This window comes from Vicia villosa, linkage group LG1 (genome assembly GCF_029867415.1).
Source record: "Vicia villosa cultivar HV-30 ecotype Madison, WI linkage group LG1, Vvil1.0, whole genome shotgun sequence".
NCBI lineage: Eukaryota > Viridiplantae > Streptophyta > Magnoliopsida > Fabales > Fabaceae > Vicia > Vicia villosa.
This window is the reverse complement of record NC_081180.1, coordinates 130,333,226-130,358,735: the sequence shown is the minus strand read 5'-3', so window position 1 is coordinate 130,358,735 and position 25,510 is coordinate 130,333,226. Positions and strand designations below refer to the sequence as shown.

Here is a 25,510-nt window from a genome sequence, read left to right as displayed (position 1 = left end):
GTCTTTTAATATTGACGTGAATATAAGAAGAGTGGGCCAACCTTTACGCCATTCTTCCACCTTTTAAAAGCTCATCGTAGCGCGAGTGCTTCATCAAAAGGTCAGGGCTTGATATCTCTTTTGTAGTGCACCAAGATGTTTGATGCTTATTTGGATAGTGTGGAGCATTTCAAGGATCGATTCTTCTTGATCACTCCCCTTAATGAATAATCTCATGCTAAAGTTTTCTCAATAAACCTTGTGTCGCCTTACCAATGCTCTAACATATTTTTCAAGTTCTTGCGGTAAAGCCACTTATCATATTCAAGGATTTATGTTTATAGGGTTGATAATTTTCCCAATAATATGTTTTGTTGAAGATGAAATTGGTTTCCTTCTTCGAGGCTCTAGGTTACGCCAAGGGTGTTATCCCTCTTGATGCAACGTTGAAGAAGCAATTAAAGTGGTTAATAGAAATGCGTCTGTTGGTGGAAGTTGGCTCGAAAGAGGCTATGAATGTCATTTTTGGTGAGCAAATTGGGGAGTCTTCTCTTTTATGAATATTCTTTGATGATTTCCTCTATAACCTATATATTCTTTTCCTGAAAATAAGATGCAAAATGAGAAAACAATGTAGCAAATGAGGAGGAATCCCCATGTTATCCATCTCCTAGTCGGTGCTACAAATATTATGACCACTAGAAGGGTTACAATGAAGGAAGTCCCTACTATTTTGGTTACCCGACACATGTTTACTTGGCATATATAGAAGCTCATATTTCATCTAATCGAGTTACGGTGGAGGATGCTCCGTGTTCATCACGACCCGATAATAGAGGAAATTCTCACCTTAGTTTTGAGTTTGACGAGCCATAAATGGAGATATTTCTCACTAAGCGTCCCTGACTTGTAGCACGGGATTCAAGGAGACTAGGCTACGCGAGGAAATCTGCGTCAGTTTTGACCGAGTTGCCTCCTAAGCTACTGGCCAACCCTGGTCCACAGACGGTTAAGGAGTTTCGGTCTTCTATCTCTGAAGAAGATTATTCTTATTTTTTAAACAAATCTGAAGAAGATCGTTAAGAGGAGTTATCAAAATTTTCTTATTATACGTGTTGGGCATCTATCGTTTTGGCCTTTGGTGATATCAGTTGTGGATTATTCTTATTTCCATACCTTCAAAGGGAGAAAAACGTGCTTAAAAATATGTTAGTTCCCTGTCCATCGAGCAACATTAATATTAGGGCATATGGGTTGTTAGGATTTTATCTCTCTCACTCTCTCTATATCTCTCTATCTCTTTAGAAAATATTCTTATTCACTTCTGGTTTACTTAGTCAAAATCTTATGAATAACTCTTGGGGACAGGATTAAGCCAACATTTAGTCAAACATGAATAACTCTCAGGTGCAATCTTTCTAAGCCTATGCTTTTACTTTCAGTACTTTATTTCTGCTGCAAATTACTCACATAAAATTACTAATACGATCTTAATCGAGAAAGGTATAAAATTAATCACGAATTTTAAATGCCACAATTCACCACTCCCTCTTTTGCTTGAAGTCATTGTTCAACAGATTCTCTTGCTACCAAGGTTGTGGAGCTTCAATCTTCTTTGGAGGTTGAGAAGAATATTCTTGAGGAAGATATCATGGCTAATGTGACGATGAACTCTAGCACGAGCAAGGTTATGAAAGCTCTTTAGCATGAGAAGGAATCTCTAGAGAAGAAACAGAAGGTTTACGAGGGAAGATTGGACGACCTGAGGAAAAAGGTTAGCGAACCAATCGATCAAGCCCTAAAAAAGGAGTATGGTGCCTTAGGTCAGGAGGTCGACAAGCCGGAGGAGCTCCGTCCAGGTGTTCGAATTCTCCAGTCTCAACTCGACCCGCATAAGGTGGTCCGGGATGGAGCCTAGAGTGATGACGGTAGTTCCAAGCCTTAGAGCGATGACACGTGATTTTATCTTTATCACTTGTATTTGGAGTTATGCCCTCACATTTATGTGTAACTTGTATAAACATATTTATTTATCTACTTACCTTTTCTTTGTCTGATTCTTTCTTTATGCTTGATATAGTCTGTTTATTCTTCCTGGTCTATTTGTTATACTAGTTGAGTCATTTTAGGCCATGTTCTTATCTTTTGGTAAACTTATGAATCTTGCCCTTGCTATGATAGGGTTTATTTTAGTTGTTTCTTGAAATGGGAACTTTCCCTAATTCGTAGTACTTTATGTGGTCTTTCTGAGGATAGACCCAACGAGACCTTTGTAACTCATTGTTATTCGTCATTTTGGTGGGAATTGGATTAAACTTCAAGCTTTTCTATTTCTCGTCCTGGTTAAGGGAAACTGGCGTAACTACTAAAATTCTTCATTACCCATCTCAGTCGAAGGGAGTTGGTGTGACTTTTATGCTTGTTGTTAATCGTCCCGATCGAGGGGAGATGGTGTAAGTCTTTAGCGTCACTAGGAGACACTCCTCTCCAAAGGAGTAATTCCCGCCCCTACCCCCAGGTTTTTATCGTGGTTCAGATTAGACATCTTATAGGCTCCACTACATATGCTCTTCGAGTGTCTAGTTCCTAAGACAAGGTATGTCAGCTGCACAAAAGCGGGCTCCACCTGATATGGTCCTATTTTAAAAGTACAATATATGCCATATTATGGAGGATTATAATATTATTTGTGTGTACATAATTTATTTAGGTAGAAGATATATTTATTCAATGTTTTAGGAGCCTTGAGAGATAGTTATCTTATGCGTTAGAAGTATTTTCTCTCATGCCTTCGAAGATCGGTACTAGGGAATTCGTCTTTGGTTATTCAATAGTTGGTTTGCTTTTGAGGCAATATGCATTTGTGGTCTTTACTCCTCGGTAAGTCTCTTTTTACTCTGAGCTATGGGATTCAGATCCTTCAGATTTTTTAATTCAATTGTATTTCCCTAAGCAAGTATGTTTCCTTTAGTAGAAGGTCGACGAATCTTTTGGATGCTTGGAGTTTTCTTGCATTCACCCTTATCTTGATATGTCATATGGAAATATACTATCATGTCTACCTTGAGTTGTGTCTGGATCAATCTTGCTTATAGTTCGAGTATCCTAGCGTGATGTGGCCTGTCATGGCGATAGGGGTAAATCCATATTCGCTTAGGAGGTTTGTGGATTACATCGCATAGTGTCGATTCACAAAATATTTCAATTTATCTTTATGATGGGGCGAGATCTGGAGGAGGAAGATCGTTGTCGCTGCAATGACTCCTTCACAGTTTCCTATTGTTAAAGTTATTAGAATTTGTTGTTGGATCGGGAGGTTTGGAAGAGAAGTTCCCTAACACGAAGTAAGGATAAATTTCTTCTTCTTATTGTGCGCCTCTATTGAGATATGGCTTTGAATCAAATGAGATTTGATCGTGAAATTTTGCGAGAATTGGAAGTCAATTCCCACAGACGGCGCCATTATTTCGTAGAGGAACTAGAATTTTGCATGATTGATGATGATGGAATCCAAAATACGACGGTGCTGATCTTTGATATGGTGGTGCATGGGTGAACGTGCAAGGATAGCACTTTAACACCAAGTCAGTTACAAAGTCTAAGATGAATTAATTGAAATTATGAGAGATAAAAAGTGTACCTTACGTCTTGCGGATATAGATTATTAATTATATATGTTGGACAATTTTGATTGAGGTTTGAGTAGTTGAGCTAGACACTTGAATTTCACACACTTTAGACTTTTGGCCGATCCATAAGAAGTCTTATATAAACTTTTTTGTGAAGGTCTGAGGGATTTTAAAGGGTGTAAGAGACTTTGAAAAGTGTTGTAAACTAAATTTTAAACTAGGGTCTTGCTAACCCGTGCCCTCAGGACAATGGTTAAGCATTCCAAAAAAAGAAAATATTTTATAGAAAATGTAATATTTCAATTTTTGAGACATTAAATACGCAGATTACCAAGATAAATTTACTATTTTTAAAGTCTTAATCATTGCCCTGAGATCACTGGTTAGCATTTTCCTTTAAACTATTATCCTAGTTTTATAGAAAATAAATAACGCGACAAAAAAAATTGTTTAAAAAAAAATCCTTTTTCCATAAGACATTCTTTGTCTTGAACCCAAGAGTTGCAAGTAATATACTCTTGGCAGTGATTGTTTAGCACATCAATAGATTCTGACTATTCAAAGCTTGACTCAAGTGTAATTAATCTCTAGATCTAATATTTCACATAGTCATCAGAAAAATAATAAACTTGCTCAACAACATACTAATATGCCTCCATTCATACTTTCCCAATCTCCATTGCCTCAGCAACCATATCCTGTCAAAATAGACAAAAATATCAATTCTGTAATTTCTCAAATGTTACATTTACTAGAACTTTCTCAATCTCCTCACCCTCTTATAATCGTCAAGATCAATTAAACGTCTCCACAAAAGTTAACCTCGTCGATACTACAAGCTTAGTCCATAGTCTATTTAAAATACATTGCAAGTACTATGTTATGGCCTATTTCAAACACACTCGAGACAACTCGTTAAAAGATATTGTCGGAGTGAGGTTGAAGTTGACTTTGGTGTTTAGGGACTTTCATTAACATCACATTAAATTTTCTATCCAACACAAATCAACTCACTCCATAATCACAAAAAATTAACACCAACAAATGAATATAGAGGAATTAAACTTCAGATTGAACTAAGAATGTGTGAGAAATTAGGTTTAATAAGACCCAAAATGAAAAATAAATTCAGAGAATAGAGTCACACAAAAAAAAAGGTTATTTTCTGGATTGCATTTTGTTGTACTCACCTTCTCAAATTAATTTTTCAAAGAAACAAATAGGATGTAGTTATTTACATCAATGTAACATGGATCACGATATGATATACTAAAAAAAGTGTAGCTTTCTATAAAACATCGGCATGACATCAACATTGATATGTCGACACCGATAATAATTTAAAAGAAATAAATAAATTGAACGTAACGGAGTCCGACACTGATACATATTGTTTTCAGAGGTGTCGGTGTTACTTAGGTAACTTTAACAATATGATGGGGAGCTGAGAACTTCTTTTAGGAAGGTGCAGAGCTATGAAGCCCAGACACGGATACGGAACACGACACGGATACGAGGACACCGCTAATATAGAAAACATAGGACACGAACACGGTTATATATATTTTATATATTAATATAATACTGCAATGTATGAGCACGATTTATAAAGATGATTTATAAAGAGTTTAAAACAAGAAGCAAATTTTTTTTTTTTTACGGGAAAAGATTAATTCATTTCATTAATAATAATATTCTGAATACATGCTGGAATATCAAAGAAATTATGAAAACTAGCAAGAGATGGAGCCACCCGTGCAAGAGCATGAGCAACCTCATTAGCTTGTCTTCGGACGAACTTAACATGAGAGTTCCTAAAGAAAAGAGCCATCAACCGGTTACATTCTCCAATAATAGCTCCAAGATCCGAGTCATCTGGTCTCGGAATGGTCACGCTATCCACCACTCGCTTGGCATCTAATTCAAAATCCATATTGTCGTATCCCAAACCATGGATCCAATTTAAAGCTTTCAAAAGACCTAAGGCTTCTCCAATAACAACATCGGTACAAGGCGTAAACCATTCTGTCCGGGCTACAATGAATTTACCCGTATCATCTCTAATGCAAGCACCCAAACCCACCTTATTTTGTGAAAAAGCCGCATACCTTCTAAATGGCGTGTCGGCGGTTCATTGGTGCAGAGTACAAATTTAATGAGATCAGTATAACTTAAACTTATGTTGCACGCAAACTTTTGATTAGGCTTCCTTGAAAATTGAGTAACTAACATCTGAAAATTAAAAGGGAAAATGATTAAGAATGTTATACTTAGTCATGCTTAATAATGTTTGAATATTTCCTTGCCACAAACTAAGCAACAACATTAACACTTTAAAAAAAAAATGGTCATACACAGACAGGGACATAATATAAAACTTAAATAATAATTTCAGATGCAAGGCCTATTTTCAGAACCTTCATTGCTTTGTTCTTCAACCAATTTGACACACTCAGAGTGGAATTGTGCGGGTCTTCACCATACAGTGACTTTTTAATTTGTTAACATATTCAGCAATATTGTCTCTCCAAACTCATGTTGGTGTTTAGCACACCTCTTTTATTACTATCTCTTATGCATTGAATAAATAATATATCTAGATAGTATATTATTCAGATATATTATTTATCCAATATATCAAAAAAAAATTCTTTTTATAAATAAAATTAGTATTCGCTATGAAAACAAAAAATCTAATAGTTTCTAATTTATCTGAGCAAAAATTCCGGTCAATATCTTCACGCTAATTGTAACCTTAATTATTAGTCTAGTTTTTATTTTCTTTTAATCACTTTCTACTTCTCCTTTGACGCTTCCCTTTTAAATGGTAGTGTTCCAAACTTCATTTTTATTAATTGATTAAGCCATAAATGTTTAAAGAATGTAATTGATATACATTTAAAATGTATTTTATACAATCTCTTAACCATAGATGAATGTTTAAATCTGTTTGACTTTGTTTCAATCATTTGTAAAATAATACATACAAATAATTGTGATGAATTGATAGTATAAATTTTTTTAAAGTGATAATGCATAATAATTAATTATTGTTTAAAATAAATAAAATTGTTCCGTACATAAATGAGAAATGGATGTAGTTAAATAATTGATGACCTGAACGGTGGTGTTGATCTCCTTCGCAACGGTATTGGGATGCACCTGCATGGTTAGCATTACAACTCTCAATTCTCTTTACGATTCAAGATGAGTGTGGTGAAAATGGAGATCAGAGAATGTACCTTGCTCTTTACGTGTGAACTGATCTTATACCTTGGGTCAAGTGAAATAATTTTGAGATGAATTGGACCTTATCCATTTGGGTATTTGGCTGACCCAAAACTGTTGCTCCCAAAGGCTTTGTCAGGCACCGAAGAAGTCAGAGGAAGCCTTAGGTGTTGTTGGTCGGCCTCCAAGATGTTATTCATTGTAAGATATAACTGAAACGCCTAGAATCAGTTGAGAAAATAGTGGAGAACAAACACATTAAATGCAGTTCCATCAATGAAACATTTCATAGCTTTCTTCTAACACGTGTCGTGGAGTGACTGGCTGGAACATGGCGCAATTTACAATGCACTCGAGTTGGCGTGTATCCATGAGGAAAATCTAGTCGTTGATCTTGTGAATTTTGTCTCTAATTGGTCTAAATCCTTCAGATGCGGTTGCCTATAAATAGGGGAAATTGAGTGTTTGTAAGTTTTTGCAACCAATGGCTTTCAAACTTACTGTCACTTTTCCATAAAACATCTTTGTTTCTTCTTCCTTTAGAATATTAATAGAAGTGATCTTCATTATCTTGCTCAAAATCTTTACATTTTGTCCTCTTTTCCTGCTTCATCAATCTCACATAACCAGATACTATCCTAAACTTAAGCCTTTTTATCTCCAGCATTTCATGTTCTCTAGTTAGGATGAATGATAGTATGGTTGACCTAGTGAGCAATTCTGAAGGCGAAACTTTGTCAGCTTCTATAATGGGGACATCCCCTAATTCTCATCTCTCTCCTCTTGTTTGCAACCACCTAGAACAAAAAAAATCATACATTTATCTGACGATTCTGACTTAAAAAAGGTATCTAGAAATTCTTTGGAGGAAGATACTTCCTTATCCGGCTCATTAGAAGCGCTTCTATCAAATGTTGGTAGAGAAGTTAATAGCGTCGAGGTCCTTATGTCCCGTCCCATCTTAATTGGGGAGGAGATACATGCCAACTAATATAGGAGAGAACACTAAGGATTTTATTCAACTTTTCCTAAAGACCGGTAATTGTGAGCCTATCAATGTTGAATTGAAGGCATAATTTGATCTCCGAGGTCGGCTAGACGTAGTGGAGTACGGTTAGGTGGATGCAAAAGCCGAAGGCGCTCCATCGGTTCTCAACATGAAGGTTGCTATATATGTTGTTCGCATCGTGGTTAGTGGTCCTCTAGAATGATCAACTCTTCTAGTGGGGTCGAAAAAGAGGATATGTATCTCATTTGATGATTGTGTAATCCCGCTCTATGAGTGTCTATTCACAAGAATAGGAATGTGGTTGCTTTTTCTAACTTTGAGGTAGTTGTCTTGAAGCACTTAAAGATGTTCCATCCCAGCTTCATATTGGGTCATGGGTGTTCAAGAGGGTATTACACCTATGTGTCGAGTATAAATCTCATAAACCCTCCCTTGGGTTGTTCTTTGATATGTTCCATCCGTGATCAAGGGGCCCATTAGCTTTCAGCATGTCGATCCTCGTTCGACAGCTTCACCCAAAACTTGGGTGATTTTGTAGGGCTTTCTTACTGATGAGACCGCATATCTTAGTGGCGTGTCTCACTTGGTGTTACTTTCTTGATGAATCTTATAGCTTCTGCAAGAGTTCATTCTCAAAGTACTAGTCCAAAATTCACTTTAATCGAGATGTCTATTCCTACCGTACCCTGCAAGGTTCCCTATCTCCATACGAGGTGGAGATGAAGGAGAATATGCACTATTGGTTTAAGGGGCTTGACTATAAGGAAGGTTTCAGAGTCGATAAGGTGTGCCATACCAAAGTGAGGAAAAGGTGTAACAACTGGAATTTAATTATTTATTTAATTAAATTGTATAAGGAAATTATTTGTTGGAATTAGTCGAAGTTAGAATTATTGGCATTATTATAAGAGGCGTAATTGGAATTATGCGTTGTGTTGGGCGGATAAATTAATGATTGAGAAATTAGTCGGTTTAATCGGAGAATAATATTAGAGATAATATTACTATAATGGACTATTATTAATTTAAGTTGATTTAAGCCGTAGAGAATGATATTGAATATGTTGAGTTGGTGGTTCGGACGATTTATTTTATAGTCGGTAGTTAGTCAGTTTGGTGGAGAGAAATAATAATAGAATTAATATTATAGATTATGAGAGTGTTTTATTTAAGTGAGCTTAGACGTTGCGTTGGTGATAGTAATCATGGGGGTGTTAATTAGTAAGCCCAAATGAAGATTATAATTATAATAATAATTATAATAAAATAAAGGAAATAAGAAGAGAAGTTAGGTCTCAATAGACGTGGAGAAAGAAGAAAAGTTGGAGAAGTTAGCTTCCAACTTTTCTCTGAAAATCTTTTCTAACAACGTGCAGAGACGCACCAAAAACCTGTTCGGAAGAGTAAAGAAATCTCATATCCAAGGTAAGGGTGGGGTTTTAGCTCTATAAACGAGATTATGATGAATGATATGTGGGGGTTATGGTGGTATGATTGCCTCTATTTTGTGTGTTGTGAATGTATTGTTGAATGTTGAAATTGATTGACGTCTATGAATAAGGTTATAAAAGTTCAATATGGTTGTGGGAAATTAACCTAGGGTTTATAATTATTATTATAGAGGAATTAATTGTAGAAAATTGCTAGATGTTGGTGGAGTATAACTATAATATTGCTATGTTCCTGTGATGGTTAAAATTGAATTGTACTGGAATCGAAGGAAGAAAATTGAGTTTTAATTTTGTTGGAAGATGCTGTCAGCGCAGGTAAGCGCCAAGGTTTGGACGCGGCACGAACTAAAGGTTTCTGTGGTGTTCGCGGCGCAAAGAGAGATTCGCGGCGCGTGCTATACGAGTTTTAGAAATATGTTTTGATTTCTGGCTGTTGATGTTTTATGTTGGTTGTTGGGATCAAGCCTCAGTAGGATTAACTTGAGAAGAATTATAATTATTATTAGTGAAGAAATTGGTTTAAATTAATTAGAATATTATACCGTTGGAATTGATTAATTTAATTAGTAGAAATTATAGTGATGATTCTTAGTGATGAGATGTGTAGTTAATGGATTTTGTATAAAGATGGAATTGGTGTGAAGAAGAAATAGCAGTAGTAATAACGTTGATATATGTAGCAGGCTGAATTAGTAGCATAATTAGATTTAATAATAGAATTAACGAATAGTAGAATTGAAGAATTAGTACCTAGATGTTTATGGGCTGTTTTGTAATGATTAAGTTGATGCAATTGATGCATGTTTAAGTTGTTGTTTTCGTTGTTGCTGTTCTGGTTGTTGTTGTTGATACGTTGATTAAGTTGCAGGTCTTATGACCAATGTTGTTTAAGTTATTGATGATGCGTTGATTAAGTTGCAGGTCTTATGACCAAGGTTGATTAAGTTGTTTGCGGTTGTTGCATTGTTGTGTTGTGACGTTGTGGTTGTTGTTGCATGCATACATTTGCATTGTTTAAGTTGGCCTTGATGGCACCACGTTGAAAAGTTGAAGGCTTATGCTTTGGCCTTAATGGCACCACGTTGAAGGCTTACGCCTTGTTGAAATGCCTCGATAACTTGGCATATGTTTAAGTTGGGAGTTTTACTCCAAATGGTACCACATGCATTTGCACAGTTGAGTCGCATTTGAAGTTGTTGTTGTTATTACGTTGTTGTTGTTATTACGTTGTTGTTGTTGTTGTTATAAGTTGTTGTTGTTATACTTGTTGCTGATAATTGTTATTATACTTGTTGTTGGTAAATAATTATTATAACCGTTGTTGCTATTTGTTATTATAACTGTTGTTTGAATAAGTATGAAGTGGTGAAATTGTATGATCTAATCTTAATATATTATTTATCATACGCTTGTTTATATTGTTGGATATCTCACCCCTTCTGAATGATGTTTCCCTACCATGGGAAATGGACAGGTACTCAAGATAGCGGTGGAAGTTTGAAGTGATTTTATGAAGTCTTTAGTTACTGTTAATTCGAGTTGGGTCTTGCTCTGATACGTAGCACTCGGGGGGATGAACGATTGTCTTTTAATTGTTGTTATAACTATAAGTTGTTAACTTTTAAGTGGAATTTATGAAGTAATATGATGTTGGTGAAGTTGTTTTAGTTTAATAAAAATATTATGCGAAGTGAAGTTGAATAATTGATATTATTATTATTATTAATAAAAGTTGTTTTATTTTTTTAAAAGAGTAAACAGGTTTTATCGGTTCATCCGAGTTATGTGCTATGTATCTATGATATATGTGATTAAGTTGTTTGTTGTTTTACGTTGAATGCGACATCCCAATTGTATGTTGAATTTCCGCACTCTGATTTTATTAAATATTCGTTGGATAGATTTGGGGTGTTACAAAAGGCGAATTAGAACTTATGACATTGCGAGTCCAGGTAGCCTGAAGGAGAGGAAAATAATATTTGGTGAGAGCATATCTTTAATGATTTTTTTATTATATTTTATATGTGTGGTTGGTTTTTGCATATAACATGGAAAATATGAAGAAACTGGAAATTTTCTATGACCTTGTCAAAGCTCAAGGCATTCAGGCTGAGATGCCTCATTCGGCGACTACTTCTCTTTCTTTAGCCCCTACTTTTATCTCGACTACTGAGGCTTCTGCTTTTACACCTGAGGTAGATGAACTTGTGGACACTACTACAAATAACACTTTTTATGATGAAGCTTTCACCTTGAGCATGCTAAAAATCTAGAGTATAGGTCCTAAGAGTGCCATGTTTGATTTGTTTTAAGAAAATAAATAACTTTTTCCCTCAATTTTCTCAAAAACTAAGGTAACATAGTTATAATTGAGCGCCATGTTTTATCCATAAAAAAAATAAACCTATTCTCTCAGTTTTTTAGAAAACCGAGGGAATATAGCTATAAGGGATCTCGCTTCGAATACATATTACTGCATTTAAAGTTTTTTCAACGATTTCTCACTTGGCATCTTTTTCAGATTCCATGTTTTTCTTTGTTAATTAGTAATTTCCAAAATCTTTGTTATATCAATAAATAAGAATAGGAAATAATAGAAAAGGAAATATTTCATTGATAACTAAAAAAAAAGGACAAAAAATAACTATTCCACATATTCAAACTTTTGACTCCACTCTACTTTAACATTATCCCTATTAACTACCTCTAATTGAGAGAGAAATTTAGAAAGAACTCTTCTATATGGTAATGAAAAGTCATTTCCTCCCGGGAGATGCTTATCGTTTCCTTTAAGAAGTTAAAAATGATAAGAGGAAGAGTAACTTTGACTTTGCTGGTAAGGAAGTACAAGAGATGTTTCTCATCACAAGTAACCATTTCTAGTTGTTTCTCTCTTGGACAAAGATTTGACACTAGAAGTTGATACCAAACTTTTATAATTGGGAGTAGAGTAGCAGGACTGGTGACTTATCTTTGTTGGCATAAATTAGGTGAAGGCAGATTGAGTAGACATTGTTAAATCTATAATATTAAACACAACTATCTATCTCTTTATAGTTTATTGTCTTAACAATAAGTGATGGAGTAATGGTGATATGAGAGCCATAGACATAGGAATGGATTGAATCAGAGCATCATGACCAGTTGGCACAACGAAGGCATTTAATCATAACTCTGTAACAAGATTAGTGTATATGGGGCCATGAAGAATGCCAAAGTAACCATTCAACTTTTGTTTGGAAATAGTTTTCCTTAGATCAAAACCTTTATTTTTCAAATCATCAAAATCAACAAATTTTTCATTGATAACGAACAAAAGATGTTCATCCATTTTTGAATAAAAGAAAATACTTTAAAACTAGGTTTGAAGATACAAAGAGTTGGAAGTGAGACATTGAAAATAGGAATATTGTTTAAATAGCCAAAAGCCTCCTTAAAAATCCAAAAGATACGATACATTTTGAATATGGATGATCATTGTTATTCTAGTGATAGGATTCTAATGCGCACCACATTTTACAAATAAAACCACATCTTACCTCAAATTTTCTTATAACCGAGGGAAAAACAATTCAGGAACCTTTTTTTATTATATTTTTATTTGTAAACTAAATGATCTATCATGTCAGTTTTTGTAATAACCGAGGGATAAAATAATCAGATTTTTTTTTGAATTAAGGAAGATATATTAACTCAAAAACAGTTATATACAAAGGTGATCAAAATGATCCAACCCCAAAAACTAACAAACCTATAACATCAAAGAAGCTATGTGATGTCTAATCCTTTTAGATTGCCAACCTCTATAAAATATACAATCTATAATGCTATTAATGGTGTTTCTAGATGTATCCTTTCCAAAAACAATATCATTCCTATGCTACCAGACACCATAAATTATCTCAGCAAAAGCCAATTTCAACACCCTAGCTCTCCAACCTTTCTTCCTTGATGACTTTAAAACCCAGTAAAGCTCTTCATCCCAACCTTTCGGTTGATGAATAACATCCATCCACTGCAAAACTCCTTTCCAAATATCACTGGCTATCCTGCAGTTAAAGAATAAATGCTCAGCAATTTCAATCTCCAAATTGCAAATAATACAGATGTCTTCATTTATGATATGGAATCTCTTCAATCTCTCCTTAGTAGGAAGATTCCCATGGCATGTCATCCATGTCGTATGCAATGCCTTAGGTCTAGCTTCATTATTCCTAAATAAATGTCTCCACCTCACTCTATCATCACCTTTGGTTATAGCTGCATACATAGTAGTCATTTTGAATCTGCCAGCATTCACCATATTCTCCCAAACTTTAGGAAATTGAAGAACAATCTCTCTAAGCTCCATGATTCATTTCAAAATCCAGGAGCCCGTTTTACTTGCTACTACATCCATGATGTCTTGGCCTTCAATAATTCCCACAAACCGGGACAAAATAACTTATTCAATTGTACCTGCAAATCAACTTATTCGACATAGTTTCAACAAAACAAGACCATCATTAATATATATAAATACATACGAACTACTCCGACAATTTTAAACTAATTTTGGACATCTAATTATACCGCTTAATTTGGCTAATTCGGCTATTCAGCACTGTTTCCATTAACTGTTATCACCGCTACTTACTTACACAGCTTCTGATAATTAACTTATCGACATAATGTTTCGGCTATAACAACTAGATTACTGCTAGCTAATTATTCCATTTTGCTAACATATCAATTCCTGCTACATTCTGCAATTAAACTGATTTTCTGTCGTATATTCCAAACTATCATACCAGCTAAATTATATACTTCTGCTATTTTAGTAAAGCCTAATGCCAATTTAATTTCCTGTTACCAACATATTACTTCTGCAACTCATGCTAAGGTATGAAAAGAAATCATTATCACAGAAATCACAACTTCTATTTACCACCAACAATCGACAGACAAACAGAAATCAACAGAACCAACAACTTCTCATAGAATCAAAACATTACAAAATCAACAAAAACTCATGGCATCAAATCATACAACCTAACCCCACATACGATTTTTCATATACCCGGTTATAGAGATTGAACCCCACCCTTACCTTGGAATGACGGTCTCTCTAAAATTTTCCAGCCGTATTCTAATCCTTTGCCTCTATGCCTCCTGTTTGCAACTGGTCTCGATCTGTTTTTGGAACTGCTTCTCTGCAATTCCACGGTTCAACAAAATTCTTCTAAACCCTTATTCTTTTTCCTTTTCACGGCACCTCACTTGGTCTTCTATTTCCCTTACTGACCACACAACCTAATTCTCATATACCTCATATTTCTTATATTCTCCATCACTTCTATTGGGCTTAACTTATATACCCCTAATAATACTAATACCAACACAACTTAAGCTCACATCAAAATTGCCTTATTTTAGTCTAACACTATTATTACTAATAAACTACCACTTTATCGAATATTCCCTCATAGCAACTTACTTCAACATAATATAATTCCAACATTTTCACAATTAATTCTGAAATAACTTAATTAAAAATTAATTAAATTCCAGGCGTTACAATACCTACAACCTACAGGGTCCGCCCCGCTATCTGACCTGGTGCATTCTCTCTAACTTTATCTCTTTATTTTATCTTATTTACTTTAAGTTTTTCTCTAATTCATTCTTCTTCTTAGTTGCTTTATATTTGTTGTACTAATATAAACTATTTTTAAGAAATACAATTTTAAAATAATCTTAATTTCTAAATAACACAATTCACCACATACTTGTGTTTGGCGTCACTTGATCAACAAATCTTGCATACTTCCACTCTCCCTAAAACTAATTTCATGTAACAAAAGCTAAACGCGAGTAAATATAGAGAACAGGGAAGCAAGAGAAACTTATCAATAAACAAATGATGAAGTAATTGAGGAATGTCAAAAGAAATTGCATAGGCATTAAGGCAATTACAAAGAACAAAGAAACAACATCAGATAAGAAAAAGATAAAAACCTTAGTGCCTTGGAGTATTTATACTCATATGAGGGAGAAAAGAAAGGGAAAACTCCTAAGATCTTGAAGTAAAAAACCGAGTGATAACTGATAAATAAAGTACACATCACCAAGAAAGTTGTCATAGTCATCATAATGAAGATAGTTCCATAGAAATCCATTATTAGAGGCCTAGAGATAAATGATCACATTACTAGCCTTAGGCTGACATGTGGTAGATAACTAAAGAGATAAATTTCAAAGAGTCACATCATTTGTTGACAAGAATTTATAAGAATACCAAAAGGCTAAATGAAAAAACGGTTAAAGATGGATACAACTTCACCATAGCCACTTTTAAACCCTAGCTTCAAGAAGAATCATAAGCCTAAACGCGATTCCACCAAATCAGGCTTGTGGGGGCAACTATTCCTACATGGGCCGAGGAAAGAATAAAGCCGACCATTATGGTAATGAGTCCCAAGTAAAAATCATAACTTGTCTAAATCAGTCTCAGCTCCAAACTCGTTCCATTGAGGATCCCAGTTAGTCATTTAAGCCAAAGGGACAACGATATCTACGACTAGAGTAACGTCAAACTATGATGGAGGCGAAAGGTAAAATACATATTGGGAGTGTATATATATACACACACACACAAACACACACACACATACATGCCTCTCAAAAAGAACCTGATCCAAGCAAAAAATTAAAGCAGATCCATGAGATGATATAAAAAATTACTTACTAACATTTGTCGACCGGGACGATCATGATTTGAGTTGAGAGATGAGGGGCATCAAAAACCCTAATAATACCCTTACATTAAAAACATTATTCATTATTTTATTCATTTATTAACTTAGACGTCAAAGTGTTTTGCAAGTTCCACCCTCACACCTCCAAGTCACTTTTAGAATACTTCAGTTTGGATAAGATAAATTTAGTATCCTTGTTTTTATATTTTTAATTCAACTTAAAATTAGTTTATATTTAATTTGTTAGGATTGATTTAAGAGTTAGATAAGACTTGATTTGAATTTTGACTTGAAATTAAATCTAATTTGCTTTTCGAATTTTGTAATGTTTTAATTAAATGAATAATGATATTTATAAATTAATATAAACAAGTTGTTGATATTTATAAATTAACAATATTTTCAAAAACAAAATTTTGAACAAAGAATAAATTTAAAACAAAACATATAAAAACATGATATTTTTTTTATTAATATTTAGATGAGTTGAATTTCAAAGATCATCAGAATTCAGACATGTTTCAACTCTCAAAAAATATTTTAAAAAATTCTTATAAATTATTTCCCAAAATTTTTAATATCGAATATTTATCTACTCCTAATATTCTTGAAGACGATATAGATGATATCATTCATAACAATTTTTTTTGTAAGAGATATTCACCGATTCTTGATATTATAGATGACAAAATAGATGATATCATTCACAACAAAATTATTTAATTTCTAATATAACTTTTACTTTTCTTTATTTTTTTACAAAATAAGTTTCTATAAATAAGTTTCTTGAAAGAGCTGTGCTATTTTTACACTCCTTTTGCATACACCCGTATTTGACACCGTAAATTTTATTAAAGGAAAAAGTTGTTGCACAACAATCAAGACAAAATAAATTGTTTAAAAAATAAAACTTGTGTATTGTATGTATGCAGATACGGTGTAAATGTCAAAAACTGATGTAAGCTTATCATTTCCCTTCTTGAAAACTTAAAAATATTATTAATTATTTTATTCATTTATTGACTAACGTCAAAATGTTTTGCAAGTTTTAGACGTTTTAGACGTCAAAGTGTTTTGCAAGTTCCACCCCATCACACCTCTAACTCACTTTTAGAATACTTCACATTGGATAAGATAAATTTAGTGTCCTTGTTTTTATATTTTTAATTCAACTTCAAATTAATTTATACTCCCTTCGTTTTTTATTATAAGTCGTTTTGGAAAAAAAATTGTATTTAAATATATGTCGCTTTACAATTCCAATGAATAATTAATGTTATTTTTCCTATTATATCCTTAAATATTTATTATTCTCTCTCCTTTCAATTATATAAATTTATCTTCCACATGTCATTAATGAAGGATAATTTTGTAAAAACCTTCATAATTTCTCATTTTCATACAACAATTATTATTTTTCTTAATCTGTGTGAAAAGTCTAAAACGACTTATAATAAAAAACGGAGGGAGTATTTAATTTGTTAGGATTGATTTAAGAGTTAGATAAGACTTGATTTGAATTTTGACTTGAAATTAAATAAAATTTGCTTTTCAAATTTTGTAATGTTTTAATTAAATGAATAATAATATTATTATAAGTAAATAAATTTGAATAAAAGAGTGGATGATGTAGCTTAATTAGTATAAATTTTAATATAGAATTCAATCACTGGCGATAATATTTAATTATATTTATGTATTAATATAAATAAGTTGTTGATATGTATAAATTAACAATATTGTCAAAAACAAATTTTTAAATGATAAATAAATTTAAAAAAAAACATATAAAAAACATGATATTTTTATTAATATTTAGACGAGTTAAATTTCGAAGATCATCGAAATCCAAACATATTTCACCTCTCAAAAAATATTTTAAAAAATTCTTATAAGTTATTCCCCAAATTTTTTTATATCAAATATTATTTACCTACTCCTAATATTTTAATAGATGATATCATCTATTATTTTTTTCAATATTATTTTATATCAATATTATTTTTTTCAAAATAAGTTTCTATAAATAACACTATAAATAAGAATGTTTAAAGAAATATTAATTGAATTTAACAAATATGAAGTTAATACATTTAATATTGAATATTATTTTTAACGGTAAACCAACCATAAAAAACACACGCGTCTTATTTGTCATAAAAAGTAAAAACGCTATTCAGGGAATAATCACTGTATAGTAATAAACAAATAAAATAAATAAAATAAATAAAATAAATTATAAAATAAAACAGAACAGGTTCATGGCGATAGGTTCTTGAGTGAGAACACAAACACGAACATGGTTTGACAAGGTCGAGGTCCAGGGAGGATGCACTCCACTGAAACCTTGAACAGTACGAGGAAGTAAAATCTGCAACCCCGTGGGTCCCACTTTTCATTTCTATATCTTTTTCCATTTTAATCTTTCCCATTGTCTTATTCGGTTCTTCCCCTCTTTCTCTCTCTAATATACTATGTAGAGAGAGAAGGTGGTAATCAAAAAGTTGAAAACTTTAGCTCAAACCCAGGAATAATTCAAGGTTTTCCGAATTGGGTCTGTGCCGGATTCATCTCTAGCTCTCTCTGCGATCTGCTTCATCCGTTTTTTTGATTTGGGTCAGTTTCCAATCAGGTTCTGTTTTTCTTTGATCATTTGAAAAATTTCATTGACTTTAGTGTCTTTTGTGTAATGAAATTGAAAACTCTTATTCTGTTGTTATTGCTTTTCAATCTTACTTTTTATGCTTCTGCTACTGATTCTGAGTATGACCACTGTAACTGTGATGATGAAGAAGCGCTTTTCAGTATCCACGCAATACTTGTTGGTCAAAAAGTGAGCGATTTTTTAATTGCAATTGCTTATTTTTCAATCCCAGTTGAGATTTTTTACTTTGTTAGTCAATCAAATGTTCCTTTCAAGCTTCTGTTTCTTCAATTCATAGCCTTTATAGTTCTATGTGGTATTACTCATTTGCTCAATGCTTTTTCTTATCATGGTCCTCCTTCTTTTCGTTTGTTGCTTTGCATTACTGTTGCTAAATTCCTCACTGCTCTTGTGTCGTGCGCGACGGCGTTGACGCTTCCGCCTTTAATCCCTCTCCTTCTTAAGATTAAGATTAGGGAGCTTTTTCTGAGGCAGAATGTGATGGAATTGGGTCAAGAGGTTGGGATTATGAAGAAACAGAAGGAAGCTAGTTTGCATGTTAGGATGCTTACTAGGGAGATTAGGAAGTCCCTTGATAAGCATACTATTTTGTATACTACTCTTGTTGAGCTTTCTAAGGCTTTGGATTTGCATAATTGTGCTGTTTGGATGCCGAATAATGAGAGAAGAGAGATGTATTTGACTCATGAGTTGAAATCGGATTCTGGTAAGAGTTTTCATCATAATTCTATTCCTGTGAATGACCCTGATGTGTTAGAGATAAGGAAAGCTAAAGGGGTTAGGATTTTGAGGCCGGAATCTAAGCTAGGAGCTGCGAGTAGTGGTGGTGGTGGTATTGAGGAGTTGGGTGCTGTCGCGGCTGTTCGTATGCCGATGCTTAATGTTTCGAATTTCAAAGGTGGGACGCCGGAGTTGGTTGATACGTGTTATGCGATACTGGTTTTGGTTCTTCCGAGTTCGAATGGTAGGGTTTGGACGGGTCCGGAGATGGATATAGTTGAGGTAGTTGCTGATCAGGTGGCTGTTGCACTTTCTCATGCGTCGGTTCTCGAAGAGTCTCACTTAATGAGACAGAAACTCGAAGAGCAAAACCGAGCGTTGCAACAGTCGCAAAAGAATGCTATGATGGCTAGCCAGGCTAGGAAGTCATTCCAGACAGTGATGAGCCATGGAATGAGGAGGCCTATGCATTCGGTTGTTGGGATGCTTTCGTTGTTTCAAGAAGGTAATATGAAGCCTGAACAAAAGATTATTGGTGACACAATGTTGAAAGTCGGAAACGTACTCTCGAGTTTAGTAAACGATGTAATGGATATTTCTGAAAACAAAAAGGGTGGCTTCCAGTTAGAGATGAAACCTTTCCTTCTACATTCAATGCTAAGGGAAGCTGCTTGCATTGCCAAGTGCTTGTGTGTGTATCAAGGCTTTGGTTTTCAAATTGAAGTCCAGAAGTCTTTGCCTGAAAAAATTTTAGGCGACGAAGCAAGGACTTTTCAAGTAATCATGCATATTATTGGATATTTATTGAACACATGTGACCGAGGGAATCTTGTTTTTCGGGTTTATCTTGAAAGTGACGGTGCTGACAAGGATGACAAAAAATTTGGTGTATGGAGATCAAGTAGTCCAGTTGAGTATGTACATATAAAATTTGATTTTCAGATTACTGGTAGTTCTCAGTCTGGTGGATCAATTTCGACAAAACAACAAGTCGGTAGGAGGCTGAATCACAACGGTGAATCTAAGGAGAGTCTAAGCTTCAACATGTGCAGGAAGTTGGTACAGGTAGGTGCATCACCGTCTATATTATATCTGTTTATCATCATCTCCTTGATTTTTTATGTTATGTTTGTGTATCAAAAAAATGTCATTTTTTGTTTACATTTATTGCTTAAAAGACGGGATTTGATTTCAGGAGTTTAATGTTGATCTGTTCATTCACAGTTTAGTTTGGTTATAAAGTTTAGAATAACAAGTATGCGAGGGTCGGACCAATAACAGATATGTTGTAGACAATCTTAGTACCTTGCATTTTCAAAAACTAGATTTTGTGACTTGAATATGTGACCTTCTAGTCGCATGGCAGAAACTACAACCGTTGTACCGAGACTCTTCTTTCACTGATTACTTATATTTGACAATTCTTTTCTGCTATAACCAAAACTCTTAAAAAAAAATTCATATTAACTAAGAACATATTCGTGATCCTTTTATCCCAACAGTGTCGCAGAGAAGCTATTTTTGCTCATATCTGACTTTAGAGACATCATCAGAGAAACATGAAGATTGTAATATAACAGAAATTGCAATTATTATGGTGTCTTTTCTTTAATTGTAAGATCAACCAGATAGTTTTAGAAATCGAATATGAACAAAACTACAAAATTTCTCATTACCTTTTCATCAATAAGAAGGCCTGTGCTTTTTGGGGTTAGGTGGTGTATTATAATATTGATAACAAAATAGTAAAGTAGTATCTTCTGTGCCTTAAAATCTGATAAAGTAGGATTTTACTTTTTTATACTCATAATACTATACAAATATTTTACTAAAGCCTTATAATTTCTCTTCCTGAGACCTTATGTAACTATTTTAATTCATCATGATATGCTTATTTTTATAATTCTGACTTTATTTATGTTGTGGAATATTATGCAGATAATGCAAGGAAATATATTGATATTGCCGGACTCTCAGGGTTTGGCGCAGGGCGTGTCACTTCTTCTAAAGTTTCAGACTGGACCATCACTTGAAAGATACGTGCTTGCACTTAAAGATTATTCAAATTCACAGTTTGGAGGCCTCAAAGTTTTGTTAGCAGATGAAGATGGTTTAAACAGGATCGTGACGAAGAAGCTACTTGAGAAGCTCGGTTGTCAAGTAACTGCAGTTTCGTCAGGATTTGAGTGCGTGAGTGTTATAACTGGCTCTGGTGGTAACGCATTCAAAATAATTATGTTGGATATTCATATGCCTGAAATGGACGGTTTTGAAGTCGCGACTAGGATCAGGAAGTTCAATGGCCCTAAATGGCCTTTGATCATAGCTCTCATAGCAAATGCAGAAGAGCAAATGAAGGATAGATGCATGCTGGCAGGAATGAATGGAGTGATTCGGAAACCAATTCTACTTCATCAGATAGCGGACGAACTTAGAACAGTCCTGCATCGTGCAGGTGAAAAACTGTGAATACAGTTTCTATACTCCTCAGATATCTTGGATTTTTAACGATACCGATTGCTTAAAAATAGTCAGTTTATTTTGTAGTTGTTGTAGCTGTGATTGAGTCTTTTGACAGTGCAGGTTTTGACTCGTGATTGTGTTGCGGCCATGAATGTGGTTGCTGCATTGCAGTCTTACGGATACAATTTAATCGTGTTTGGTATCTGCAGTCAGAATCGAATGTGATTGCAACCACAACCGTTATTTATCATAATTTAGAGCATTGTATTTTCTTAACAAACAGTGAATATTATAAGGTAAAACGCCATACAATCACTTTAAAAGTTTGGCAAATTTCTTAATAACAGGTTTACCAGAATGAAACTAAGAAGACAATCTTTCACTATTTGCTCAAATTTCTAACTCTAAACCTGTTCTAAGCTTAAGCATAGTGAATGTAATCAATCAACAACCTTTAAAATCAATCATAAATTACTAAACATTAAATAACTTATAAAAAAAACTCTAACTCATGCTCCTATCTACAAGCTTCACACGATTTCTTTGTCAAGTAATAACCATCTACCTTTCTTCACTCTTAATCCCTTACAAGTTTCTTTTGAGTTGCATAGAGGAATTTGATTGCGTGCCAATACCCCGTCATTTTTCCATAAAGAACTTGCTAATATTCAACCTTCTTTCTTGTTATCATAATACATTTTGACATCCTCAAAGAACGCATATGCTTAAGTCCTTCTTTTCTTGATTTGTAATCTTTGGAACACAACAGGATCATACCGTAGATGTATACGCCACCGATATTTTCATTCGGATAACTAAAATATTTGAGAAATCCTTCTCTAAACAAGCTTTCAATATTTCCACTTTCCATGCAACGCGCTTAAAAAGATAATTATTTCTTGTTAGGAAACCATTGAATCAAGGAAAATTGATTTAGCGAAATTTTTTATAACACGTAGTTTTCTTCCACGACTTGATGAAACTCTCGACAACACAATTTCATTCTATAAAGATCAACAAAAGATTGAGAGGTAACACTTGTAAACATGTCAAATAACGAATCTTTTAGAAGTAATTGTATGAAAGATGAAAAAAGTAATGCATACTATTTTTTGTTGCTTTCTTTCTTAAATGATATAGTTGGTGTCATTTGGATTTTCAAGAATATTGAATTCTTGGATTCAAATATTCTTGAAAACATTACAATAACATTTGGTGTGATGCATAATTGAGGTTGAAACTTACAATTTTACACTTTTTAATTTGTCTTGTATGAATTTTACTGCAGCATATTGGAAAAAAAAACATTTTTAGTTCAAAGAGAAGAATAAATCATTAATGTATTATCTAAACTATTTATTCTTTTCAAATTTTGTCATAAAGTAAAATAAACATAATAAATATTCTGTAGAGTATGTAAATTATCAATTTAAACTCTAAACTATATAAAATATACTAATTTAAATCTAAAATATATAAAAAAAATTAATTCAATCTCTAATATTTTAATAGTTAAAACACATATCAATGAGTAAAAAAAAAAGTATGTTAGGGGTTTCTAGTGAGTTTATGAACACACGGAAAAATGTTAAAACTCACATCATAAAAAAAAAATAAAACTCAATTATAAAAGATGTATTTGGAGAATTTGAGGAAGGCGTAAGCAACAACAAGAGAAATGTTTTAGATTACAAGTGGGCGACATCAGATGTTCATAAAAAATTTTAAATATTAGGTATTTGAGTTATCTCTCTTATAAATTTAATATTCTACAATTCATAGCTGGTGTGAGACTCAGCCACTCACACTTGAACTCAAATATCTTTCTCACAAATGTGAATTTCCACCTCCTACAACATGATCCAACATAGGATTTTCTGTTCTCCCACCAAGCCGAACTAGGGCTCTCAATCGATTGTAAGAAAGTTCTCGGATATAACCTATCAAAAGCTCAAATATTTGCTTTAGTAGCATTCTCAAGAAGAAGTTTTTGGGAAGTGAAGTAGGCCAAGAGATCAAACGAACCTCTATAAATCCTGGCACAATCTCTATAAACTCTTTCTCTTCATTTTCTGTCGTTTCCTTTTATATTTCTATACTTCCTTTTCCCTCTACTTGGAGGAGGTGATATAGTGGAGTATGTCGGCTGGTGCGTGGGGGCGTTAGAATGTCTCTGGAATTTGTCATAGTTTTTGAGAAACTCATCATTGTCTTTCATGTGGGTTTTCCAGTACTAACCAACCCTTAATACCTTATGAGCGAGTGTTCTCCCACCAATGTGACTCTCGCACATCCCTTCGTAGACCTCGGTGAGAGCAAAATCGATCTCATCCTCTCCTAAACATCTCAACATTGGGAAGTCTCTTCCCATCTCTTAATAAATTTTCTCCCACTATGGTATAATTCATATATAATCTCATGTTCTTATTTGCTTTGACTTCTTCTGAAGGAATCTCTTCTATAGTCAAGTAGCGAATTATACGAGTAATCTAATTTTAGGTGTTGACGAAGCCTATGGAGTTAACTTCCTTCTTCTTTGTGGTGGGCATCGACAAATATTATTGTATTCCTGTTCTTTTACGACATGGCTTCTTAGATATGATGAGCTTTGACAAGAGGCCCACTCAGGTGTTTTGCTCTCTAGGCATGTAGACTATATCAAAGAACTTGAATTTTTTAGCTAAGTCTTGAAATCTCTGGAGATATTTGACGAGTTACGCCTCCTTCGTATGATGCTCTCCTACTACTTGATTTCTGATTAGTTGTGAGTCCCTTTGGGATCTGAGATTTGAAGTGTCCATTTCTATGACGAGGTTCATCATAGTGATGAAGGCCTCATACTCTGCTTGGTTGTTTCTGGCCATAAATTTAAACCTCAAGGATTGTTCTATAAGGATGTTACTTGCGTCTTCGAATATTAGTCGGACACCATTTCCCTTAAGATTTGAGGCACCTTAAACTAATAAGATCCATACGTTTTACAAGGGAGTTAATTTCTACTAGAAAGTTTGCCAGAACTTGAGATTTAATGTTGCCTCTTGGCACAAATTTTTTCTCATACACTGACAGCTCTACTAATCAAGAAACCATCCTTCATGACAGATCAAACTTCTTCAAAATTTGACTCATGAGATAGTTCGTCTTTACCACCACATGGTTCCCCTGAAAATAGGACATTAACTTCCTCGTCATTATAACGACTGTTGTTGCAATAAAAGTTAACAGGTAAAATATTATCATATCTATAGAGACTGGTTGTGCTTAAAGACTAATTCAATTGTTTTTATGTCTCTAAGTACGGGCTTATAGTTGTATGGTTTCATAAAATTAAATGACAAAAAATAAATGTAGATTTCTGTATTAACAATGAGAAAATTTTCCAAGGTTAGATTTTGTCATCATTTATACTCATCCATGAACCATTGGTCCGTAATATGCTCTTTTACTCAGTTATTAATATTCCCTCTTGTTATTCCCATCGAAACTCATTTCTGACTCAACGATGAGAGATCATTTATATCACCTAATAAGTGACTTATTTCACTATTAAATACAACAACATTAGTTCCAAAAGTGATATAAGGATAATGATTACCAATTATCAATATTTTGTGGATATTAAACCTAAC

The 25,510-nt window shown here is 33.8% G+C and overlaps 2 protein-coding genes across 2 annotated transcripts; one reads left to right on the top strand and one right to left on the bottom strand.

Annotated features, from left to right (window-relative positions):
* Nucleotides 1–13,176: 13,176 nt before the first annotated feature.
* LOC131654047 (uncharacterized) lies at nucleotides 13,177–13,647 on the bottom strand. Its single transcript, XM_058924455.1, has one exon. The coding sequence runs from the start codon at nucleotides 13,645–13,647 to the stop codon at nucleotides 13,177–13,179; it is 471 nt and encodes a 156-aa protein (XP_058780438.1).
* Nucleotides 13,648–18,297: 4,650 nt separating this feature from the next.
* Nucleotides 18,298–22,529, top strand: LOC131644196 (protein EIN4-like). The gene is made up of 2 exons (XM_058914629.1): nucleotides 18,298–20,483; nucleotides 21,357–22,529. Exons 1-2 carry the CDS (start codon nucleotides 18,723–18,725, stop codon nucleotides 21,885–21,887), a joined length of 2,292 nt encoding a protein of 763 aa, XP_058770612.1. The 5' UTR covers nucleotides 18,298–18,722; the 3' UTR covers nucleotides 21,888–22,529.
* Nucleotides 22,530–25,510: the final 2,981 nt, after the last annotated feature.

What these genes read in the sequence shown, in the direction of transcription:
- LOC131654047 (XM_058924455.1), bottom strand. Translation starts at nt 13,647, where the DNA reads ATGGAGCTTAGAGAGATTGTTCTTCAATTTCCTAAAGTTTGGGAGAAT.
- LOC131644196 (XM_058914629.1), top strand. Translation starts at nt 18,723, where the DNA reads ATGAAATTGAAAACTCTTATTCTGTTGTTATTGCTTTTCAATCTTACT. An exon ending in TGTGCAGGAAGTTGGTACAG is followed by an intron (nt 20,484 to 21,356) that starts GTAGGTGCATCA and finishes AATATTATGCAG; the next exon opens with ATAATGCAAGGAAATATATT.